This window comes from Notechis scutatus, chromosome 6, assembly GCF_049901735.1.
Source record: "Notechis scutatus isolate UNSWTSFEM ecotype Mainland chromosome 6, rNotScu1.2, whole genome shotgun sequence".
Taxonomy (NCBI): Eukaryota; Metazoa; Chordata; class Lepidosauria; order Squamata; family Elapidae; genus Notechis; species Notechis scutatus.
Window position 1 is genome coordinate 67,606,966 of NC_142014.1, and position 19,984 is coordinate 67,626,949.

The 19,984-nt window shown below is 34.7% G+C and overlaps 1 protein-coding gene across 11 annotated transcripts in view; it reads left to right on the plus strand.

Annotated features, from left to right (window-relative positions):
• CACNA1C (calcium voltage-gated channel subunit alpha1 C) overlaps nucleotides 1-19,984 on the plus strand; it is a 446,749-nt gene that overhangs the window by 399,757 nt on the left and 27,008 nt on the right. For all 11 annotated transcript variants that reach the window (XM_087968599.1, XM_087968607.1, XM_087968602.1 and 8 more), the window contains 5 exons: nucleotides 13,105-13,233; nucleotides 15,634-15,699; nucleotides 18,342-18,433; nucleotides 19,114-19,282; nucleotides 19,542-19,669. In XM_087968599.1, coding sequence (XP_087824725.1) covers nucleotides 13,105-13,233; nucleotides 15,634-15,699; nucleotides 18,342-18,433; nucleotides 19,114-19,282; nucleotides 19,542-19,669 — 584 coding nt within the window. The remainder of the gene's footprint in view (nucleotides 1-13,104; nucleotides 13,234-15,633; nucleotides 15,700-18,341; nucleotides 18,434-19,113; nucleotides 19,283-19,541; nucleotides 19,670-19,984) is intronic.

Sequence of the window (19,984 nt, forward strand, 5' to 3'; positions counted from 1 at the left end):
TGTTTTTATATGGGATAGATTATTCTACAAAGAATAGTCAAGCAAAGGCATTGAGTGCAGAGTTAAAATTTTCTCATCTACAAGGTCTTACAAATGTATGAACACTGCCAATCTCTGAGAAAACTAAATAGGAGTTCCTATGATCCAGCAGTGGGACTTTAGGCAGTGTCATATTATTAGAAACTGATTCAAATATGCAAAACAAGCTACTACCAGTAAATGTAAACATGCTTCTTGCATAATATATGGAAATCACCATTTTATTTTATTATGTGGAAGCAAAACTTATTTTTTTCAAGAAAGGATGGTTGTAATTCTAGCAATGTTTGTGGAACCTAATATTGGATCCAAACCCATTCACACAGCTAGAAGGACCTTGGATTGTGAAAGGTTGATCTAAGGAAATTCATGTTTCCTATATGGAAAAAAAATATTTATTCTGAGTGTTTGTTGCTATAAGATTATTTTTCAAAAGTCATAAATATATAAGTAATTGTTTAAAATTAAAGTAATAGAATCATTTATTTTTTTAAAAAAAATTGCACACTGCTTTTGATCTAAAATCTCAAAGTGTATTACAATAAAAAGTATAACTCTTAAAATTGTGAAAGATGTAGTAAAAATAAAGTATAAATGTACTAACTTTTCTTCATGAGCCAACCTACAGCTTATACTGTATATACTATTTAATATTTTGGAAAATCCAGTTTTCCAAAATGTATTTTTTACTTTTTACATTTTAATAAGTAGCGTGGGAAAAACACAAGAGGGAAATCTATTCAATGTTTCCCTGGTAGCAACATACCAAAGATTGAGCTCCATCCTATCTGGTACTTTCCAGATATCTGAGGTCTGTTACTTCCAAAATTACCGACCAGTATGGTCAACGAGTTGTAATCTCAACTTTTCTAGAGGATGTCATGGTAAAAAAGATTATTTCAAAGCAATTTCATTTTACTGGTTGAGCTTGCATTTCATTTGCAGCCTTTAAAAAGTATTCTTACCATTAAAATGAATGGAAATTGTACATGTTTTACAATGAAATATAGCATTACAATTATAAATCAACTTAATTTTGTGGGATAGATCAACTGTAGCTCACATTATTATTTTATTTCTAGGTCCTTGACGTAAAAAGATGACACAGTAATAGACTATATACCTAAATTTCTCTAGAGCCAAATGGTCTTGATATATGCCATATCTTTTAAGCTATGACAGGGGTGTCAAACTCACGTTGTCATGGTGGCATCACATGACATATTGGGACTTTTTCCCTGTTGCTAAACTGGATGTGGGTGTGGCATGACTCATTTGGCCCACGGCTGGAAGTTTGATAGCCATGAGCCATGACATTATAGAGTTAGTCCTTAACTTAAAACCATTCATTTAGTGATGGTTTCCTGTTACAATGGCACTGAAAAAAGTAAGACTGGTCTGTGCACTTAAGACCTCTGCAGTATCCTCATAGTCATATGATCAAAATTCAGGTGCTTGACAAGCACCATACATTTATGAAAATGCTAAAACATTCAAAGTTATTGAATTATGTTTTCAAAAATAAGTACAGGTTCATTATATCTGTTGTATGTTACCAATTTGAAAAACTATTTCACTAGAAAGTGGCAGCAATACACCTTGGCTTCATTTCAATATATTTTATAATTCTGACATTTAACTTTTGAGTAAAAAATATCCATGACATTGCTGTTTGAAAGTGATACATGATTTAGATACCAGTATTATTAAACAATTTCATACTTTATACTTTAAAAAGATATAAAATATGTTTCAGAAATATAAATCTACCATGTAGTCATCACTACATCTATTCAGTTTTGGTAGACAGTAAATATGTATGTTTGTATTTAGAATACTGAAGAAGGTATATTTAATGCATAACTGCTGGATTGCAGAGGACACACCATGTAAACATTGGAAAAAGATCCTCTGGCACTTGCTATGCTATATTTACCATATTTGTATGGTTTCAAATGTGACTCTGAACAATGTACATATTCCCTACATATGATTGAAGTAAGTGTCACTGAATTCAACAGAAATTATTTTTGAATATTTAGGATTGTACTAGGAGTCATAAGTCTTATTTACTACTGGCTTGTTGAGCAATCTTGCCTGATCCTAAAACATAGGAAATTAATTTTCTGTGAGTGAAAAGTTATTTGAAAACGCATCATAATATCAATTATTGGAAATAAGGTGTATTATACACAAGGTGTATAAACATACACATATACATATACACACCTAAGGGAAGACCAAAGTAAATACAATGCTGCTTTCTCCTAGACAAATAATCCAGTTGAATTTAGAGAATCTGACTCCCATATCGTATATAATGTATACACTAGATATTCTTAAATATTTAGTTATATACTGAAACTCATTGCATCACATAACCTTTGCATAGATTGAAATAGATTTGGCTGCAATCTAACTGTTACCTTAATTTGGGCCCTATTGTACTACTTGAGTGCATCTTTTAACGAGGATACAATATTATAGATTTCTAGATTTTTATAAATTATACGATGATGCCCATTCATAATGCTCTAACAATAGTCATTTACATACTCTTATGAAGTTATAAGGCATTTGGGAGGAGGGGAAAGCCTATTTTTTCCAAGCAATAACTTGATCCATTTTTATCCTTAATTGCCAATTACAAATAACTGTGGTCATCTCTTATGTTCATTACTATAATTATATCTTTAATTGTTCATTATCTTGATATATATACCCACTGATTCAGTATTATTCTTCCGCCAAATTGTTTATTTTTTGATCTATTCGACATTTCTCTTAAACCCCTATACATTGTTTTTCTACCCATTTGCAGGTTTCTCCATCCATCCACTATTTTTATCTTATCTTCCAAAGCTTATACTCTTCCTCCCACACCATTTCTCTGCTCTTAAATAATAGTTTTGCCTGTGTTCCTTATCCATTCAGTTATATTACCATCATCATTCAAAGGCTTTGCACCCTGAAATAACAACATTCTCCCTTCATTCTCTCTTGAATTGAAATTGGCTCCCAGAATACACTCTTAAAATTATTTCTCTTTCTTCCTCCATATGCTTTTCCTGTAATTTTCTGAGACACCCAACTCAATATCCTATTAGGTTCTAAGTATAATTGATATATGAGGCATATTCTTCACATTAGCTATCCTGTTTCTCTTCTGTTCTTTTGCTATTTCCCCATGCCTGTTCTTACAATGCAAACTCTTTGGGCTAGAGCCTTTTCAAATGCAATGAACATATACAATACTGTACTATAAATTAATATAATAAGTAGGCATGGATCCATCCAATCCTCTATTAAAGCAATGTAAACTAATAGTTCTCTCTCATGGCTAAAAATGTACCCATAGCTGAATATGTGCTATCTGAAAAGATAACACTTTTAATCTGTTTTTAACCTATTCCAGTCAGTCAAATAATTGCAATGACATGGAAATTTAAAATGAAAAAAAAAAAAGGGGGGGGGGTTCTCATCCCTTAGTTTAAAATTTTTTACCCTTAGGAAATATCTGACATATTTTTCTACCAAATTCTATCCATATACATTAATGTAAACAGAGCAATTAAAGCATCAGGTGTTATTTGGAACTGAGCACAATACAGGTTTCTAAAATAGCATTTCCAATTTATATTTTGATTCCTTATACTGATTTTTCTTTAAGTGAACCTTTTACTATAGCTCCAACAATATTTCCATCAAAATTCAAATTTGGAATTTAGTATGACAGGTCAGTTTAACACAGTCATAGCCATAGGGTTTAAAATGCCACTTCTTTAGAAAAAACCTTTAAAAAGCAAAACCCAGACACCATCATTTTGCTACAAACAGAAGCACAACATATCAGAAAGCATTGCCAACTAATATGTTTCAAACCTCTTTAGATCATTATGAACTCAGCTATGCTATTTCATTTCCATTTTATTGTGTCTAATGAACAGAATAATAAATACATTCTAAAAACTAAAAAACATATTTAGCTATCTGAATTCAGTTAAAAATAGATCTTTCTGATATATGTCAATGTGAATCTATCACAAAATCAATCTGCTATACTGAGGTTCGGTTGATAAGCAAATGAAAAATCTATGGATTTATTTTATAAATATGTACATTTGAAATTATAAGATAAATAGTCTTTAAATATATGCCATCAAAAAATAGCAAATCCTAGAACATTCTTTACATACAATACTTGGTAACAAATTATAATTTAAATAAATACAAATTAATATTGAATTAGTGGAATAAGTGTGAGACATATTAAAATATTTTATATACATTATTAACATACCTAAATAATAGAGGATTATATAGATGAAATGTCCAATTCATATCCCTGCAATCCTTCTTTTCGATAGGTTGCACATAACTAGCTCCCTCAACCATACAAAACAAAGCAAAAATACATTATATTTGTGAATTTTGCTTTTGTTTTGTATGGTTGAGGAAGCTTGGTATGTTTAACCTATTGAAGAGAAGGATTGAAGGGACATGAATGGGACATTTTAAAGAAGAAATTGGACAGCCATTTGTCTGGAATGGTATAGAGCAGGGGTGTCAAACACAAGGCCTGGGGCCGGATCCAGACCACAGGGTACTTAGATCTGACCCATGGGGCCGTCCTGGAAACAGTGAAAGATTGGTCCACAGTGCCTCTGCCAGGGAAAATTGGTCTATATCCTGGTCCAGGAATCTACAGTATGTGGAATGCACATACCATGCCCCAAGTAAGGGGTTACATATGCAAATGGATGCTTGATAGACCTTAATACTGTCCATCAATTGAAAACATTAATGCCAGTCATAGGATAGAAAGAGAAAGTAAGAAACTGGTTTCAGTATTTATTTTATATGTTACTTTGATCACTGGTAATGAATCAATAGTCTTATGCCCAGGTAGATTATAATCTTTTAATAGCAAAATATATGCATTTATGGGCAATATAGGCTGTGTTTAATAACAACAAAAGTGTACATATTAGTGTACATATACGGAATATTATGGACTCATTATGTCCCATGCAGTCTTTAAAATGTATATGATATGATATATGATATATGATATCCTCGGACAATCTCAGTAAGGTATTCACCTTTTGTGCTACTGGAAGGCTTTAGTTTTAACCATAGCATTCCTATGTTTCACTCTCATGAACAGCCATTTACTCTGTAAGTCCAGAGAATTTGTACTATGAATTGTTTACACAGAACATTTTAAGGAAAGCTGTTACGCTGGTGACATACACTCTCAATGTTGGAAATCACTACTGCACAATATCTCTACTGTTAAATTTCAATTTATTGTTTTTTTTTCTGATGAAAATATAAAGCATGGAAGCTATATTATTCTTAATATTTCTAAGTCAATTTGATTCTTCTTCTGGAGTAATTTGCTATTAATTTCCCATTCCTCAGGACAATTAGTCAGTTTTTTGTGATCCCTGAATATAATTAAAGTTTAAAGTATGTTGTAGTCTTCCTTAAGAATATTTTCTTTCTCTAATTATTCCAAGCTTGCCTGTGCCTCTTATATAATAGTACAAGTAGTCCCTGACTTACAGTCACAGTTGAGGCAAAAATGTCTGTTGTTAAGTGAGACATTTGTTGAGTTTTGCCCCATTTTACAACCTTTCTTGCCACAGTTGTTAAGTGAATCACTGCAGTTGATAAGTTAGTAACATGGTTGTTAAGTGAATCTGGCTTCCCCATTGACTTTGCTTATCAGAAGATCACAAAAGGTGATGACATGACCTTGGGCAACAGCAACAGTTATAAGTATGGACCAGTTGCCAAGCATCTGAATTTTAATCACATGATCATGGGGATGCTACAAAGGTCGTAAGTGTGAAAAATGGTCATGTCACTTTTTCAGTGCCGTTGTAACTTTGAACAGTCACTAAATGAATTGTTGTAAGTTGAGGACTACCTGTAATACCATTTTAGATACTTAAAAATTCACAACCATTCCCAGCTTAAAAAACTTTATGTAATAAGGAATAAATTGTAGTTGTTAAAATATAATTTCAAACTACACATAAACATATGAGATAAAATCTGACTTAGGCTGTAAGTTAATTATTGCTATAATTGGTCTACCCATATGGGGAACACTGCCTTCCATGAGAATAAAGGTATGATGTCCTCTTCTGCAAATAGAACAATCTTATTTTTGAAGAATGGAAAAACACGGTTTTTCATGAGTAATTTCTGTCCAGTTAAAGAGTAAGTGACTATTTAAATTCACAATTGGAACTCCAAGCATAGCCAAGAAGATGGAAAAAGATCAACACATAAAATACCATTAACAAAGACTCAAAACTTTCTGGTAGTTATGGATTCCCACTGAGTTTTAGGATTAGATTTTATAAGATAAGATATATTGGAGATCTTCACAAAGTAGGGTTCCAAGAATCTATTTTCTACATTTCTGTCTTTGTAGCCTAATTTTTACAAGGAAGGAAAAAGACACCTGGGCTTAAGACCAGTTTCACATTAAATAAGAAAATTGTCTTGTAGGAATCAATACAATAACAAAGCATGTAGCAATTCTTAATAGCCACATTCCTGAAATGTAATGTAGTGCCTGAAATGTAGTGATAGTTTTTATTTTTGAACTGAAGCCTGACTTGCATTAAATTTCAAAAAAAGATGGATAATAGAGTTTGCTAAATTGCAGATCAACTACTTTAACTGCAAGTATCAAATACTAAGATTTATATTTATTTATTTTATTTTGAAGAAAAATCCATTTGTATGAAATTCATATTTTAGATTATAACTATTGAGATACTGTCCATATCTCTGATAGTTTTACTAAGAGAGCCAATGCTAATAAACCTTCTCTAGAAATATTATAAAACTGCTATTCAGTACAGCTTTGTTGTAGGTATGAGGGAGATCATTTGAAGATAAATATCATAATCCCACTCTTCCAAACTTGTTGATATATTCACTTTCTCCATTTGGAACAACATGGGAAACTTAGCATAGAAATTACATGAACTCATTTACACTCACATATATACATACACCACAATCCATAATATATTTGCATAATATATTTGCATAATATATTTGCAGCAGCAATTTTAGAAACAATAGTGATTTAGAATGTTGAAACATAACGAAGGATTGTGTTTATTTTTATAAAGGCTGAATTTTGCAATTATATGTAGCTTTTTCTTATTAGGAGAAATATAACACTAATCAATTGATCATTACAATGTTTGACAAATGAATCAGATCCTCATAAATACTGTAATTCCTTGACAATGATTGATATTCAGACTCAAACATTTTAGCAAGTGCATCTCTCATACATGTTTCACAAATGCAAGTAGTACTTTTCATTGTTTATTAGTGTTGAAAGAAAACTATAGTTACAAAATGTGCATCTGAGAAGTACAGCTCAGTCACATTTAGCAAACAATTAAGAATGCACAGGTAGTTCTTGTTTAATGACCACAGTTGGGATGGGCAACTGGGTCATTAAGCAAAACAGTTGCTCAATGAAAGTGTAGTTGTGTTTATGATTTTACTATAGTTTTCTTTGGCTTTACAGATTGCAAAAATCATAAATGTGAAGATTGGTCTAAAAGTTATTTTTTCAACGTCATAAATGCAAACATGAAATAAGGCAGTTGTAAAATGAGGTCTACCGATACATTTAATACATTCACTATAAGAAATACTACTTTGGACAGAAACAAACCTAACTGAGAACATATGTTAATATTCTCAATAATAAAAAACCCAGAACATACATTTTGAGACCATACACATAAAATTCTCCATTTATAAAAACATGATGAATGGGCAGGTTTATTCTCTTTACTATTCAAAAACCCATTATTGCAAAAATGTAATCTGAACTATATTCAGAGTTCAATTACTTTAGATCTAAGATTATTAGTTTATCACCAAAATATGGCACAGAAAGGGGAATTTCATGAATGATAAACTGTAAAAATGACTGCTAACCATGTTAAAAATGTCAGAGTTATAAGCCTCAAATTGACAATTGCTAGAGGTAAACCAAAGATAACTATCATACCTCCGGATTGGTTAATATTACAAATAGAATAAATGCTCCTTTTCTGTAATCTAAAAAAACATAACATTCAATCCTGTACATTTCTAGTCAGGAATAAATTTAAGTCTAATAGGACATGTCTCCAGATTTTTTATAAGATTGTAATCAAAACTGAATGTTACACAGAAATAAAAATCAAGATATCAAAATAAAGACATCAGAATCTTTACTTGGTAGAAAGGTAAGAATATAGTTATATCAAGTCCTCTTAGCTTTTGCCAACTATCAATTAGTTTAGACCACAGGTGTCAAACTCAAGGCCCATGGTCTGGATTCAGCCCGCACAATGCTTAAATCCAGCCCATGGGACTGGCCTAGAACTATCAAAGGACTGGCCCGCAATGCCTCAGGCAGCTGAAACGGGCTGCATGCAGCCCTCTGCGCCTCATTTTCACCCTCCATGGCCTCCAGCACTCTGCCTGCCAAAAACTCAGCCAGAAAATGGGCCGAAAACATGCCGAAAAACGGGCCACATGGCCTGTTTTTAGCTGGCAAAGTGCTGCAGGAGGCATGGAGGGCAATAATGAGGCACAGGGGGGCTGCACACAGACCTCCCATACCCCATTTTGGCCAGCAGGGTGCTGCAGGAGGCATCCATCCTGCCTCCCATCCCACCCCCCAGCACCGCCGGCCCGCAGAGAACCAAAATGCTGATCTAGCCCTCAAAGAAATCCAGTTTTACAACCCTGGTTTAGACCTTAGACGGATCAGCCAGCTAGCATGGCCATTAGCAAGGGATTGTAGAAGTTGTAGTTCAAAACATGTGGAAATGGTTTATTTCTTATATATAGGAAAACAGCTTCATTTTAATATTAATTGGAAAACCCAGCAGTGAAAATGGATCCTGATGTAATTTTTTAAAAAATATAATAACATTTCAGTTTAATGGATGTCCATTAAAATTGAATTTTCATAGTGACATTTATGCCTTTTGCATCATTATTTAACTAATGTTAAAATTGTCAGGTAACCATACAAATTACATAGATTATATCAATTGTCTGGACTGCTTTGGAAATAGTGGAATATATTTATTGTGGAAATTAAGTCTGAAGTAAAATTTGTCTCTTCTTGTCCTTAGTCTGATGAATGAAGGTCCAGAGATTTGAAGCTTTACTGTATTTTAACATTTGTGCTCTTTGTACTGAGAAAGAAAATAGATTAGACAAGGGAAAGTTCTATCACTTCAGTTAATATAGTTGTATTCCTAAAACGATTGGACTTCATGATTTCTTTTCCCAAGAAAATATCTATAATTTTGGAGTCTAAAGGAATGCATTTTATGAAAAGAAATATAAAACTAATCTGAGAACTATACATATCTTTTTATAGATTCAATTATCTGTATATCTGTAAGACAATGGATTAAAATTCATAACCCCATCAATACAATTGTGTGAATGTGTGCAATCTGCTGAATTCCATAAGAGGACTCTTTAACGATGGCTGAATTTGATCCATTGCATTCCAGAGAACAGTCTTTTCTACTGTGTTGTCCTATTTTTTTCTTTATATCCTTCCTTCCTCACTGTGATGTTTTGTTGTCCCTGTGTGCATTCCTAGACAAAAACCTAACCATCTTCTTCTGCAACACTACTTAACCTCCTAATACATGCCTTATTCTCTTGCCACCCTGACTACTAAGGTTTCTGTCTCCAAACCTGGCCCAGTTATCTCTGCATGTAACCTCTCATGATGTGTAACCATTTGTAGAGTCTGGTATTAATTATTCTGCACATGATTTGTATTTCATGTGCATCCTTGATTTTTTCTTCAATCAAGTTATCTGTTGTCCTACCATATAATGAGTTATTACCAAGAGAGAACTGGAACCCTTTTTGGATTTCTTGTTTGTTAAAAAAATGAGCTCTTTGAATCAAGTGGATTGGCTTGCAAAATAAATTCAAACAGAGAAGAAAGCTAATATTTATATTTTCATACAACAATGAAATCAGACAATAAAGATCCACATAGAATATGAGATGTGGTCAGTCCAATTCTAGTTGTGCAAACAAATCCTTCCAGCTCATTTGCCCAAGACAGTGTCACACCTAAACACTGATTAATTCACCCTGTTGAAGGATCTCTAATTAAAGGTGAGGGAAGAGAGAACGAAATATACTTCTGAGTGAAGTATATGAGTGAAACATAGTGAAATATACTTCTGGACTAGTGTGGTTAACTTACTGTATGCCGAGCCACTGATTTCCATATTGTGGACAATATGCTTGAAACGGCCATTCCTGCCATCCAGGAAATAATGTTAACAGGGAAATGGGAGCTTATTAAGCACATATTATGCTTTAAGATAATTACCATTCTATCATACCATTATTGGTTGGTTGAGATGAATATTACCTGGAGACACTAAGGTTATTTTCTCTTATTTCATCTCACTGTAACTTCGCATTGCAATGCCTGTGTTATATTCCTCAGGATTAGATAGGACATGTCGTACTGCTCTATGGCTATGGCTCTGAAATGAAGGTAGGAAATGATGACAATCACTTAGCCAAATTCAATAATGTTACAATGGCATAAAGTGTCCCTTATGTAGTGGAAATGAAAGTAATAGAATAATTTGTGGGTCTAATAATATGTGGGTCTAAAGAACATTGTATTTCCCACAGTTCCACATTGGTTCACTTTAAAAAGTCAGTTAATATCCTTTTTCTTGACTACATTACTTAATTCAGCAAATTCTATAACCTGAACAAAGTTGGTTGTCAGACTTGGGAACTGCGTGTATCATAGCATTTCTTTGCTTTCTCAGCTGAATAGCCTACCTTCAACAGCAAGCATTCATTAATTCTAGAACAGGATTATTTTCATGCATATTTCAGGAAATGTTTCTAAGTACTAAAACCAGTGATTGATTTCTGCAAACCTGCTGGAAAAAAAATCACAAAAATAAAAGCCTATATGCATTTTAAATAAGTCAAAACATAGGTTTGATTCGCAGCATCTTAATTATGCCTCATTTTTAAAAAAGGAAAATGATGCATTTTACATATAAATTATACAGAAAAAAACCCCAGAAAATTGCAAACTGTTTATATACAGTTTTGTATATAATTCAAGATTTGAATTCTGTATATATGCACATAGACATATAAATACTCACAGGATAGAAGAGCTTAACAGGAAATCAAAGGACCTGTTCTCTCATGGTTACTACAAGTGGTGAGTAGCTCAAATTGGGAGATATGTTTGTTGGGTGGTAGGTGATCTGCACTGTTTCCAGATAGATCAGAAAGAGAGAGAGCATTAAACTGTTGCTTTGATGGAAGCCATGGAAAATTAAAGAGCATAAGAATGAAGAATGTGCTATTACTTCCTTTGAAATCTGCCAGCGTTCTACAACGTATGTAGAAATAGACCATATCTAAAACAGGGTACTAAAACTCCTCTTCATCCTTCACTAGTCTATCTTGGCATGGTTTGGTAACACCAATACCCAATTCCCTATCAGCAGTCTATTTGGTAGGGAGCCTTCTCACAAAAGCCAAGGGAAACTAGTTGACCCCATCTGATTCAGGCTTATCCTGGCTTAGTGCAGTGAGAGGAATGTCCATGTAAGTCACAGGCTCCAAAGGGAATAGTATGAATGAGTCCTGTGCTAAGGGACTAAGCTATGAGAACATCAGAAGCCTCTTAGGGGGGAAAAAAAGCTATTTTAAATTCTAGGAACTATTAAACAGTAGTGGCAGGTCAAAATAACTATATTATCTGGGCAGTGGACAGGCTGTGGGAAATACCCAGGGGTCATGAGAAATAAAATTGGGGACAGAGAAAATAAGCGAAGATGTACGAAACTACAGAAAAACACAAGAAGCACTAGTGTTGTTTCATCTTGGATCCTTCTAATTTAATTTATTTTTATAATGCAGTACACATTGAAAAGTATTTCTTTTAGAAGCAAACTTTGAAATGGCTATTGCTCCTAATATTGCCAAGATTAAGTATATCAGAGATAAAGTGAACATATTTTAAAGTTAGGACTTTCCCTTGCAAAAAAACAACACCATATAAGCATGTTTTGGACATTAGTGTTTCCAAATACAACTTATGCATCATTTTTTTGTGGGATTTCTGCAGGGATGAGAATAGAGAAGATCCCTTATCCCAATTTAGATTGCATGCTTTTTGCTGGGTTGTTAGTCCATATGGCTAAAAATTGTTACCTCCTTTTGGATTAAGAACTTCTTATTCAGCATGCAACAAAATGAAACACATGTTGTATAGCCTGCTTACTCTGTATCTGAGCATCAGGATTTCGTTTTATTGCCCATTCCTTCCAAACTTCCCAAATGTGGGATAGTTTTTTCAGTAAAAAGGGAGGAAGAATCCTGATATATGTAATATTTACATAAAAATAACAGCTTATAGTATTTTGAGTAATCATTGTTCTTTCTCCCAACCAAATAACACAGTACATTTGTGTGTACTGTTGTTGTTTTTAATGAGCCAAGTATCTGCAGTATTCATTCTTAAATCCTCAATACGGTGTAAACTACAGCTGCACTTCTATGATTTCATTATATTGATGTCATTGTAAAATATAATTTCATTATATTGTGGAGAAAAATGTAACTGCATGCCTAAGTTCCGCAGACTAAATAATTTCGCACCCATTTGTTATGACCCTTTAATCAATGAAGTAGGCAAACATGGCTTCACACTACTAGAAAGAGCCCTGGCAAGTTCATCTTGTTAAAACAAGGAGAATAATGTTTGAAATGCTCCTGAACAACTACAGTGAATTGAGAAGAAGGATGTGGGGAATACAGACTTTATCATAGGGATATAGAGAAGAGATGAGGGTAGTAAAAGATGGGGGGTGGGTTTCTAAGGCAGGGGAACAGTGCAGTGAGCTCTTCCTGTAAGTCGCATTTTCTGTGGCCCAGGGTGGGTTTTCTTCACCTGCTGTTGTAACTACTGCCCTCTGTGCCAATGGGTTCCAGAACACAGAGGACAACTCTCGCATCTCAATCACCTTTTTCCGACTCTTCCGTGTGATGCGTCTGGTGAAGCTCTTGAGTCGAGGGGAGGGCATCCGCACGCTGCTCTGGACCTTCATCAAGTCTTTCCAGGTATTCTTTCCTTCTGCTTTATGTGGCCTTACCTCAGGGCAGCAGTCCCGTTCCAGTTTGCTCTTTACATTACATGTTTATATGGGATACAGCAACAATTTCTGAAATGGTCTCTGCCCAGGATAAATTAGTTTCTACATCCAGGAGTCTCAGGATTAGGATGGATGGAATGAAGCCTGGCTGGGTAGAGGACTTTGAAACTCAAACAGTTATTTTTAAAAAAGAAATGTGTAAGAGTCACACACTTCTCCAATTGCAGAATTATTGGACTCTAAACTGAGAGTTTAATTCCTGTCAATACAAGTGAATACAAAAAAGTGAATACAACAATTTTATAGTAAAATTGTTTTTATATTAAAATAAAGGTGATGCACTTTCCGTCCATCAGGTCAGCTTGCTGATGCAATTGGGGAATCATTCAGCTATGCAACATTCCCCAATATAGCACCCTCCAGATGTGTTGGACCACATGCTGGCTGGGGATGATGGGAGTGATAGTCCCAACACATCTTAAGAGCACCAGGTAGGGGAAGGCTGATCTATGGCCATTACTGGCAACTGGACTCAGTCCAAACATGGCAAGAGACCCAAACCCTTATGCATATCTTGATCTTGTTTTCCAGCTGACATAAAATCATGGATGCAAGGGTGAAATCTATGCAGGTGGCCACAAAACTGAGCTCCCACTATGGCTGGAGCTATTTCAATTTCAAAGTCACCTGACTCCACAACAATTGTTTGATCACAAATTACCATTTAAAAAATTAAAAGAAAAGAACATGACATACATTATTTTATATATAAAAAGAATACAGCTGATCAGAAAACAGACCCGAGACTTCAGAAAAGGTCCCATGCAAATACGTATTTAGCAGTCTCCAGTCCAAATCAAACCTACTAATTTCTTTCTGCAGTATACCAATTCTCTACCTGCAGAGGGTTTCTTTCAGATTTATTCTCTATGCATCTCTCACTGAACTTTCTAGATTCCCAGGTCAATCCTACATACTGGTAGTCCTCAACTTACAACCGTTCATTTAGTGACCATTCAAAGTTATAATGGCACAGAAAAAAGTAACTTACAACCAGTCCTTGCACTTATGATCGCTGCTGCATCCCCATACTCACATGATCAAATTCAGGCAGTTGGCTGCAGCATCCCCGTATCATGTAATTGCCATTTTCAACCTTCCCATCTGGCTTCCAACAAGCAAAGACAATGGAGGAAGCAGGATTTCCTTAACGACTGGGATTCTCTTAACAACTGCACTGATTCGCTTAACAACCATGGTAAAAAAGGATTGTAATATCAGGCACAGTTCACTTAAGCACCATGGTTAACAATGGAATTCTGGTCCCAATTGTGCTCGTAAGTCGAAGACTACCTGTAATTCTTTAAACATTTATATGTGCCCATGTAATGTAGAAACATGGTGGCTGCAAATGGGATTCAACTCTTGAATAACATTATTACTTCTTAGAAGTACCTCAGACAATTCTAGATAAATAAAATTTGATTGTCTAAGTGGAACAAAATGATACGTTCACTTTCATTCTAATTTCAGGAAGCAATATTTCTCCATTATCTCTGAAATATGATGACCAGAGTCCAATATCTACTGGACTACTTTTTTCAACACAGTTTCTTTTTGTGAAGCTCCATGCCCATTGATGGAAATAAATTAATGGAGCTCAAATAATTTCTTATTGGGTGAATTATAACATTTTCCCCATATATATTTACTTCAAAATACCACAATTCAAAATATCCATATTTCTATACCAGATAATTTTGGCTTTTATTCTATGTGTTATTCATTTGTAAATTTTTGACTATATTTTTTTAACAATTTAACAATGATCTTACTTTAAAAAAATATTAATGTAAGAGTTGGCACATACAATGTTTAAATAGGGAAGGGTTATTGATAGTTAAAGTTGTAGCTATATTCTTATTACAACAAATGCTGAGATCATTATCTATCTGAAAAGAAGTATATATATATATAAATATTAAGAAAAATGCACTGTTTTTTCTAAGAAAAATATTAATGTGAAAAAATAGTAATGACTTAAGAAAGATAGAATGTTTTGTTAGAAGGATTAGTTATGGCAAAACAACAGTGGATCAGTAGAGTCATCTAGTGGAGAAATAAATGGTTTACATTAATGATAGTATGTGCACACAATTTTTAAAAGATATCTAATGTTTTACTTTTTGATGCATTGTCATATGTAAATGCATCCATATGTATTCTACTGCAGGCTGTACAGTCAAATAAATATTTGCCTCTGGTCTTATGCTCTCAGGTGCTTTTAATATGAGAATATTGTGTCCCAAGTTCCAAAAAGCTAGCTTTCTTAATAAATGATTCATCATTACCTACTTTTTTTTTCCAGGCTCTCCCCTATGTGGCTCTATTAATAGTGATGCTGTTTTTTATCTATGCTGTGATTGGGATGCAAGTAAGTGTCTTTCTAAGATTTAATGCTGTCTGTTGCAAGCATATGGAGAGGGGATTACTGAAACTTTTTAGGAAAAGAATCTTCAAGTCAAGTCAAAACTTCATATAGAGGCCTATTACCTAAACATGAAGTCAGGGTGTCTAAAATTAAAATGCCAATTTATTCTGGCTAAATTGTTTAATTAATTTTATGTGTGGGTTATTAACAGTGATGCCAGTTCGGTGTAATGGCTTAACGGTGCTGAATTGGAAACTGAATTCTCGTCCTCCCTTAGCCATGAAACCTGATTAGGTGACTTTGGACCTGTCCTTTCTTCTCAGGCCAACCCTCACTTAAAGACTCAGTAAACATGGTCAGAAAAAGAATCTGCTTTTGTGCTTTTTTCCTTTTTCAGCACTGCAATTATTTCTTCATATTGCTAATAAGTAAAATAAAAAGTAGATTTTAGCCAAAGTGGTACTCGTGATTATGTGCAGAGTCTAGAAGACAAAAGAAATCTCTCCATGTAGAAACTCTGCCTTATCATCTTGTTTCCTGAAATGAAAAATATGGCCTGCCTCAGAGGGTTTAATTTGTCCTCTTGCAGTAGTAACTCCCAGCGCCCCCTCAGAACAGCTGCAACTGTCATTACTAACTAGTAAGTTGGAGAATCTGAGCTCAGAGAGTTCCAGGGCTCCTCAGGCGACTGACTTAGAAGAACCTCCCTTTAAAAGCTCTGTCTGGTTTGGATGCTTAATTTGCACTACTGTTTTGCACTTCTCTACTTTTAAAAAGCTGGTTGCAGTCAGCACTTACAGCTCTGAGAGCAATCTGCATATGTGCGGAGCTCAACCAGTTTCCAAAGGTTTTGCATATGAACCCCAAAAGAAAATATTTTACATAAGATACCAGATTGCCAGATGGACACCCATGATAGATTCTAGTTCGTTCTCTGTCTCTTATCCACACAACTAATGATAGTTACTGCCTAGCCTTAGACCAGGAAGCAAATCATCTGTTTGTTTGTTTGTGTTTGTTTGTTTGTTTGATCAGCACAAGTGATTGAGTGAACAGTTTGGCATCATCACTAATTTGGTATATTGTTCATGCCCTACAAGGCTGCAGATATTCGTATTTTATACAGTAGGGATGCATAAACTGTATTAGATGCATAATATATTAGATGCACACACTAGAAGTATGCAAACATGGAAATTTCAAGGATTTGCAGTGGCACATTAGAGTGCTAATGTACAGGTAGTCCTCAACCTACGATCAAAAATTAAGCCCAAAATTTATGTTGCTAAGTGAAGACATTTGTTAAGTGAATTTTAACCCTTTTTTGCCACGTATGCTATGTGGTTCATGGCAGTTAAGTTACGAACATGGTTAACATTGACTTTGCTTGTCGGATCACAAAAGATGATCACATGACCCCGAAACACCGTGACCGTCATAAATATGAAATTTTGTTCACATGACCATGGGGATGTTGCAGTGGTTTTTAGTGTGAAAAATTGTCACAAGTCACTTTTTTCAGTGGTGGTGTAACTTTGAACAGTCTCTAAATGAACTATTATAAGTCAAGGACTACCTGTATTGCTCAAGGCATTTTCATAACTCACCCAATACTTTTGATGCTGGTATAGCTCAGGATATTTGAGCCTAAAATTCTCACACAGACTTACCAGACCAGATTTTTAAAAATAGTTTAGTGGAGTCCTTAGCGTTCAATAAACTCAGTTGTTTGCTTGCAGAAGTTTCCTTACCCGACTAAGGAAGGTAATATGGATTAGGCTACATAAATCTCTAGCACAGAACACTTCTACTTTTAATACCAACATTCCTTTTTAGGTCATTAGGAACAGAAAACTCTTTCAGAAAATGGAAGGATGTGCAGATGCTCTAAACCTGCATATTTTCCAAACCATCCAACTTTTTTCTCAAGTACCAAGACGAACATAACAGATTCAGTCTGTCTTGATTATTTATAGAATTATTTCCTATCTTACCATCTGCCAGGCCTCAAACCAACAATAACATGTGGTGATTCTTCCAAGCTGAGTTCTTTTATTGTTTCACATCTGTCAATCAGATGTACATCCAGTGTAGTAGGAAGATGTCAAATATTGAATTGAGATATCAGAACCAGGCAAATACAGGCAGGTAGTCCTCAATTTATAATCACAATTGAGCCTAAAATTTGTTGCGAAGTAGGACATCTGTTAAGTAAATTTTGCCCAATTTTGAGACTTTTCTTGCAAGTTGTTAAGTGAATTACTGTTGTTTAGCAACATCAATGCTAAGTGAATCCAGCTTCCCCATTGACTTTGCTTGTCAGAAGATTGCAAAAGGTAACATGAGCCCAGGACACTGCAACAGTTATAAATATGAATCAGTTGCCAAGTGTCTGAATTTTAATCATGTGACCATGGGGATGCTGCAATAGTTGTAGGTGTAAAATATGGTCATAAGTCACTTTTTCGGTGCCATTTTAACTTCGAACAGTCACTAAATGAACTGTTGTAAGTCAAGGACTGTCTGTATGTAGGATATATAAGTATATTTTATAAGTTTATTAGAATGAGAATATTAAGACTATCAGATACAGGAATATCTTGTGGAGTGAAACATTACCTTGAACCAACTTTTTCTTTTATTAGGTGTTTGGTAAAATTGCACTAAACGATACTACAGAAATCAATCGGAACAACAACTTTCAAACATTTCCTCAAGCTGTGCTCCTGCTTTTCAGGTAGGTCGCAACAAGGGATGCCAGGGCAGGCAACCCATATAAAACCCCCAAGGTCCCCTGGATGGCATTGTCTCAGTGTCTTATTTTTCATTACTGTTGCAGCTTTCCAATAGCTTCAAATCTCAAGAAATTAAGGAACTCAAGAAATTAAGGGCACCAAGTCTTTAGAATGGTTATTAAGCCTAAACCAGCAGACTCATCTTAAAAAGATATTTTTTTAAAATCTTCCAGTAAGACCTAAATGTTGGCCCTGCCTTCTTCCATGATGGTAAGACAACACTGGAAAATTGAAAAAATAAAAATAAAAAAATCTTCCAATCACAAAACGTTGCTAACCCCAAAGCATATTTGATTTAATCATATTTTAGGGACATGGTTTAATTTTTTTTCTTCCAGAGGCCAAATTGTACTACTTTTGATTTTTAATTCCACTGAATTTAATACATTTTATGAGGTATAAGATCTGATACTTTCCAAATCTCAAAATGCTTTGCGTAGACCAGCTACCCAAACTATCAGGTACAATAGACATTTTATCAGACGTCTGTGGCTGCTTATGAAGTATGATTTGCTCTATGCTGCAGACATCTGAGCCAGCTAGACACAATTATATTGTGAGTTATTTGCTGAGTACTTATGTCTAAACCCCCCCACCAGTAACGAAACCCCGTTTTCAACAGATGTGCTACTGGTGAAGCTTGGCAGGAAATCATGCTGGCATGCCTACCTGATAAGAAGTGTGACCTTGACTCTGTGGAACCAAACAGTACTACTGAAGGTGAACATCCCTGCGGGAGCAGCTTTGCTGTATTTTATTTCATCAGTTTCTACATGCTTTGTGCCTTTCTAGTAAGTAGCTATGGCGATCTATAAAAGTTGTGTAGTGATTTGCATTTTTAACAAAAAAAATGGTTAGGGAAGGCGAAGTAGTGATCCCTGAGCCATATGCAATTCTGAAACTCCTTTTAGCACCTTTTGATCTTGTTTACATATTGTTTTTCAAGAGGAGCATTGTAGAAGCACTTTGTCTGAAAAAGACCTTGAAATATACATTATTATGGCATGAAATACCTTATCATAGAACGAATGTTTTTGTTCTTATTTACAGATCATTAACCTTTTTGTTGCCGTTATCATGGATAATTTTGATTACTTAACCCGAGATTGGTCCATTCTGGGTCCCCATCATCTGGATGAGTTTAAACGGATTTGGGCAGAGTATGATCCTGAAGCCAAGTAAGTTTCCAGCCACACAACTTAAAGAAAGGAACTCTGAGTAACTCTACCTACAAAGTTTAGTATATACTCAGGTTTCTATTTAGGAGCTGCTTAGGATTTCATGTCTTCTGTGACAAGCAAGACAAATGGTATCCAATCTTATATGTATAGCAGGGCACATGCTGGATTTTGTATTCTATTTGGGTAGAACTGATAGGCTGAAAGGGGGGGAATCTCTCTAGGGTGGATCATTTTTTTTTAATTAGGTTCAGGCTAAATGACTGGTACAAATCTTTACAAAGGTGGAGATCAGAACCAGTTAAAATGATTGAG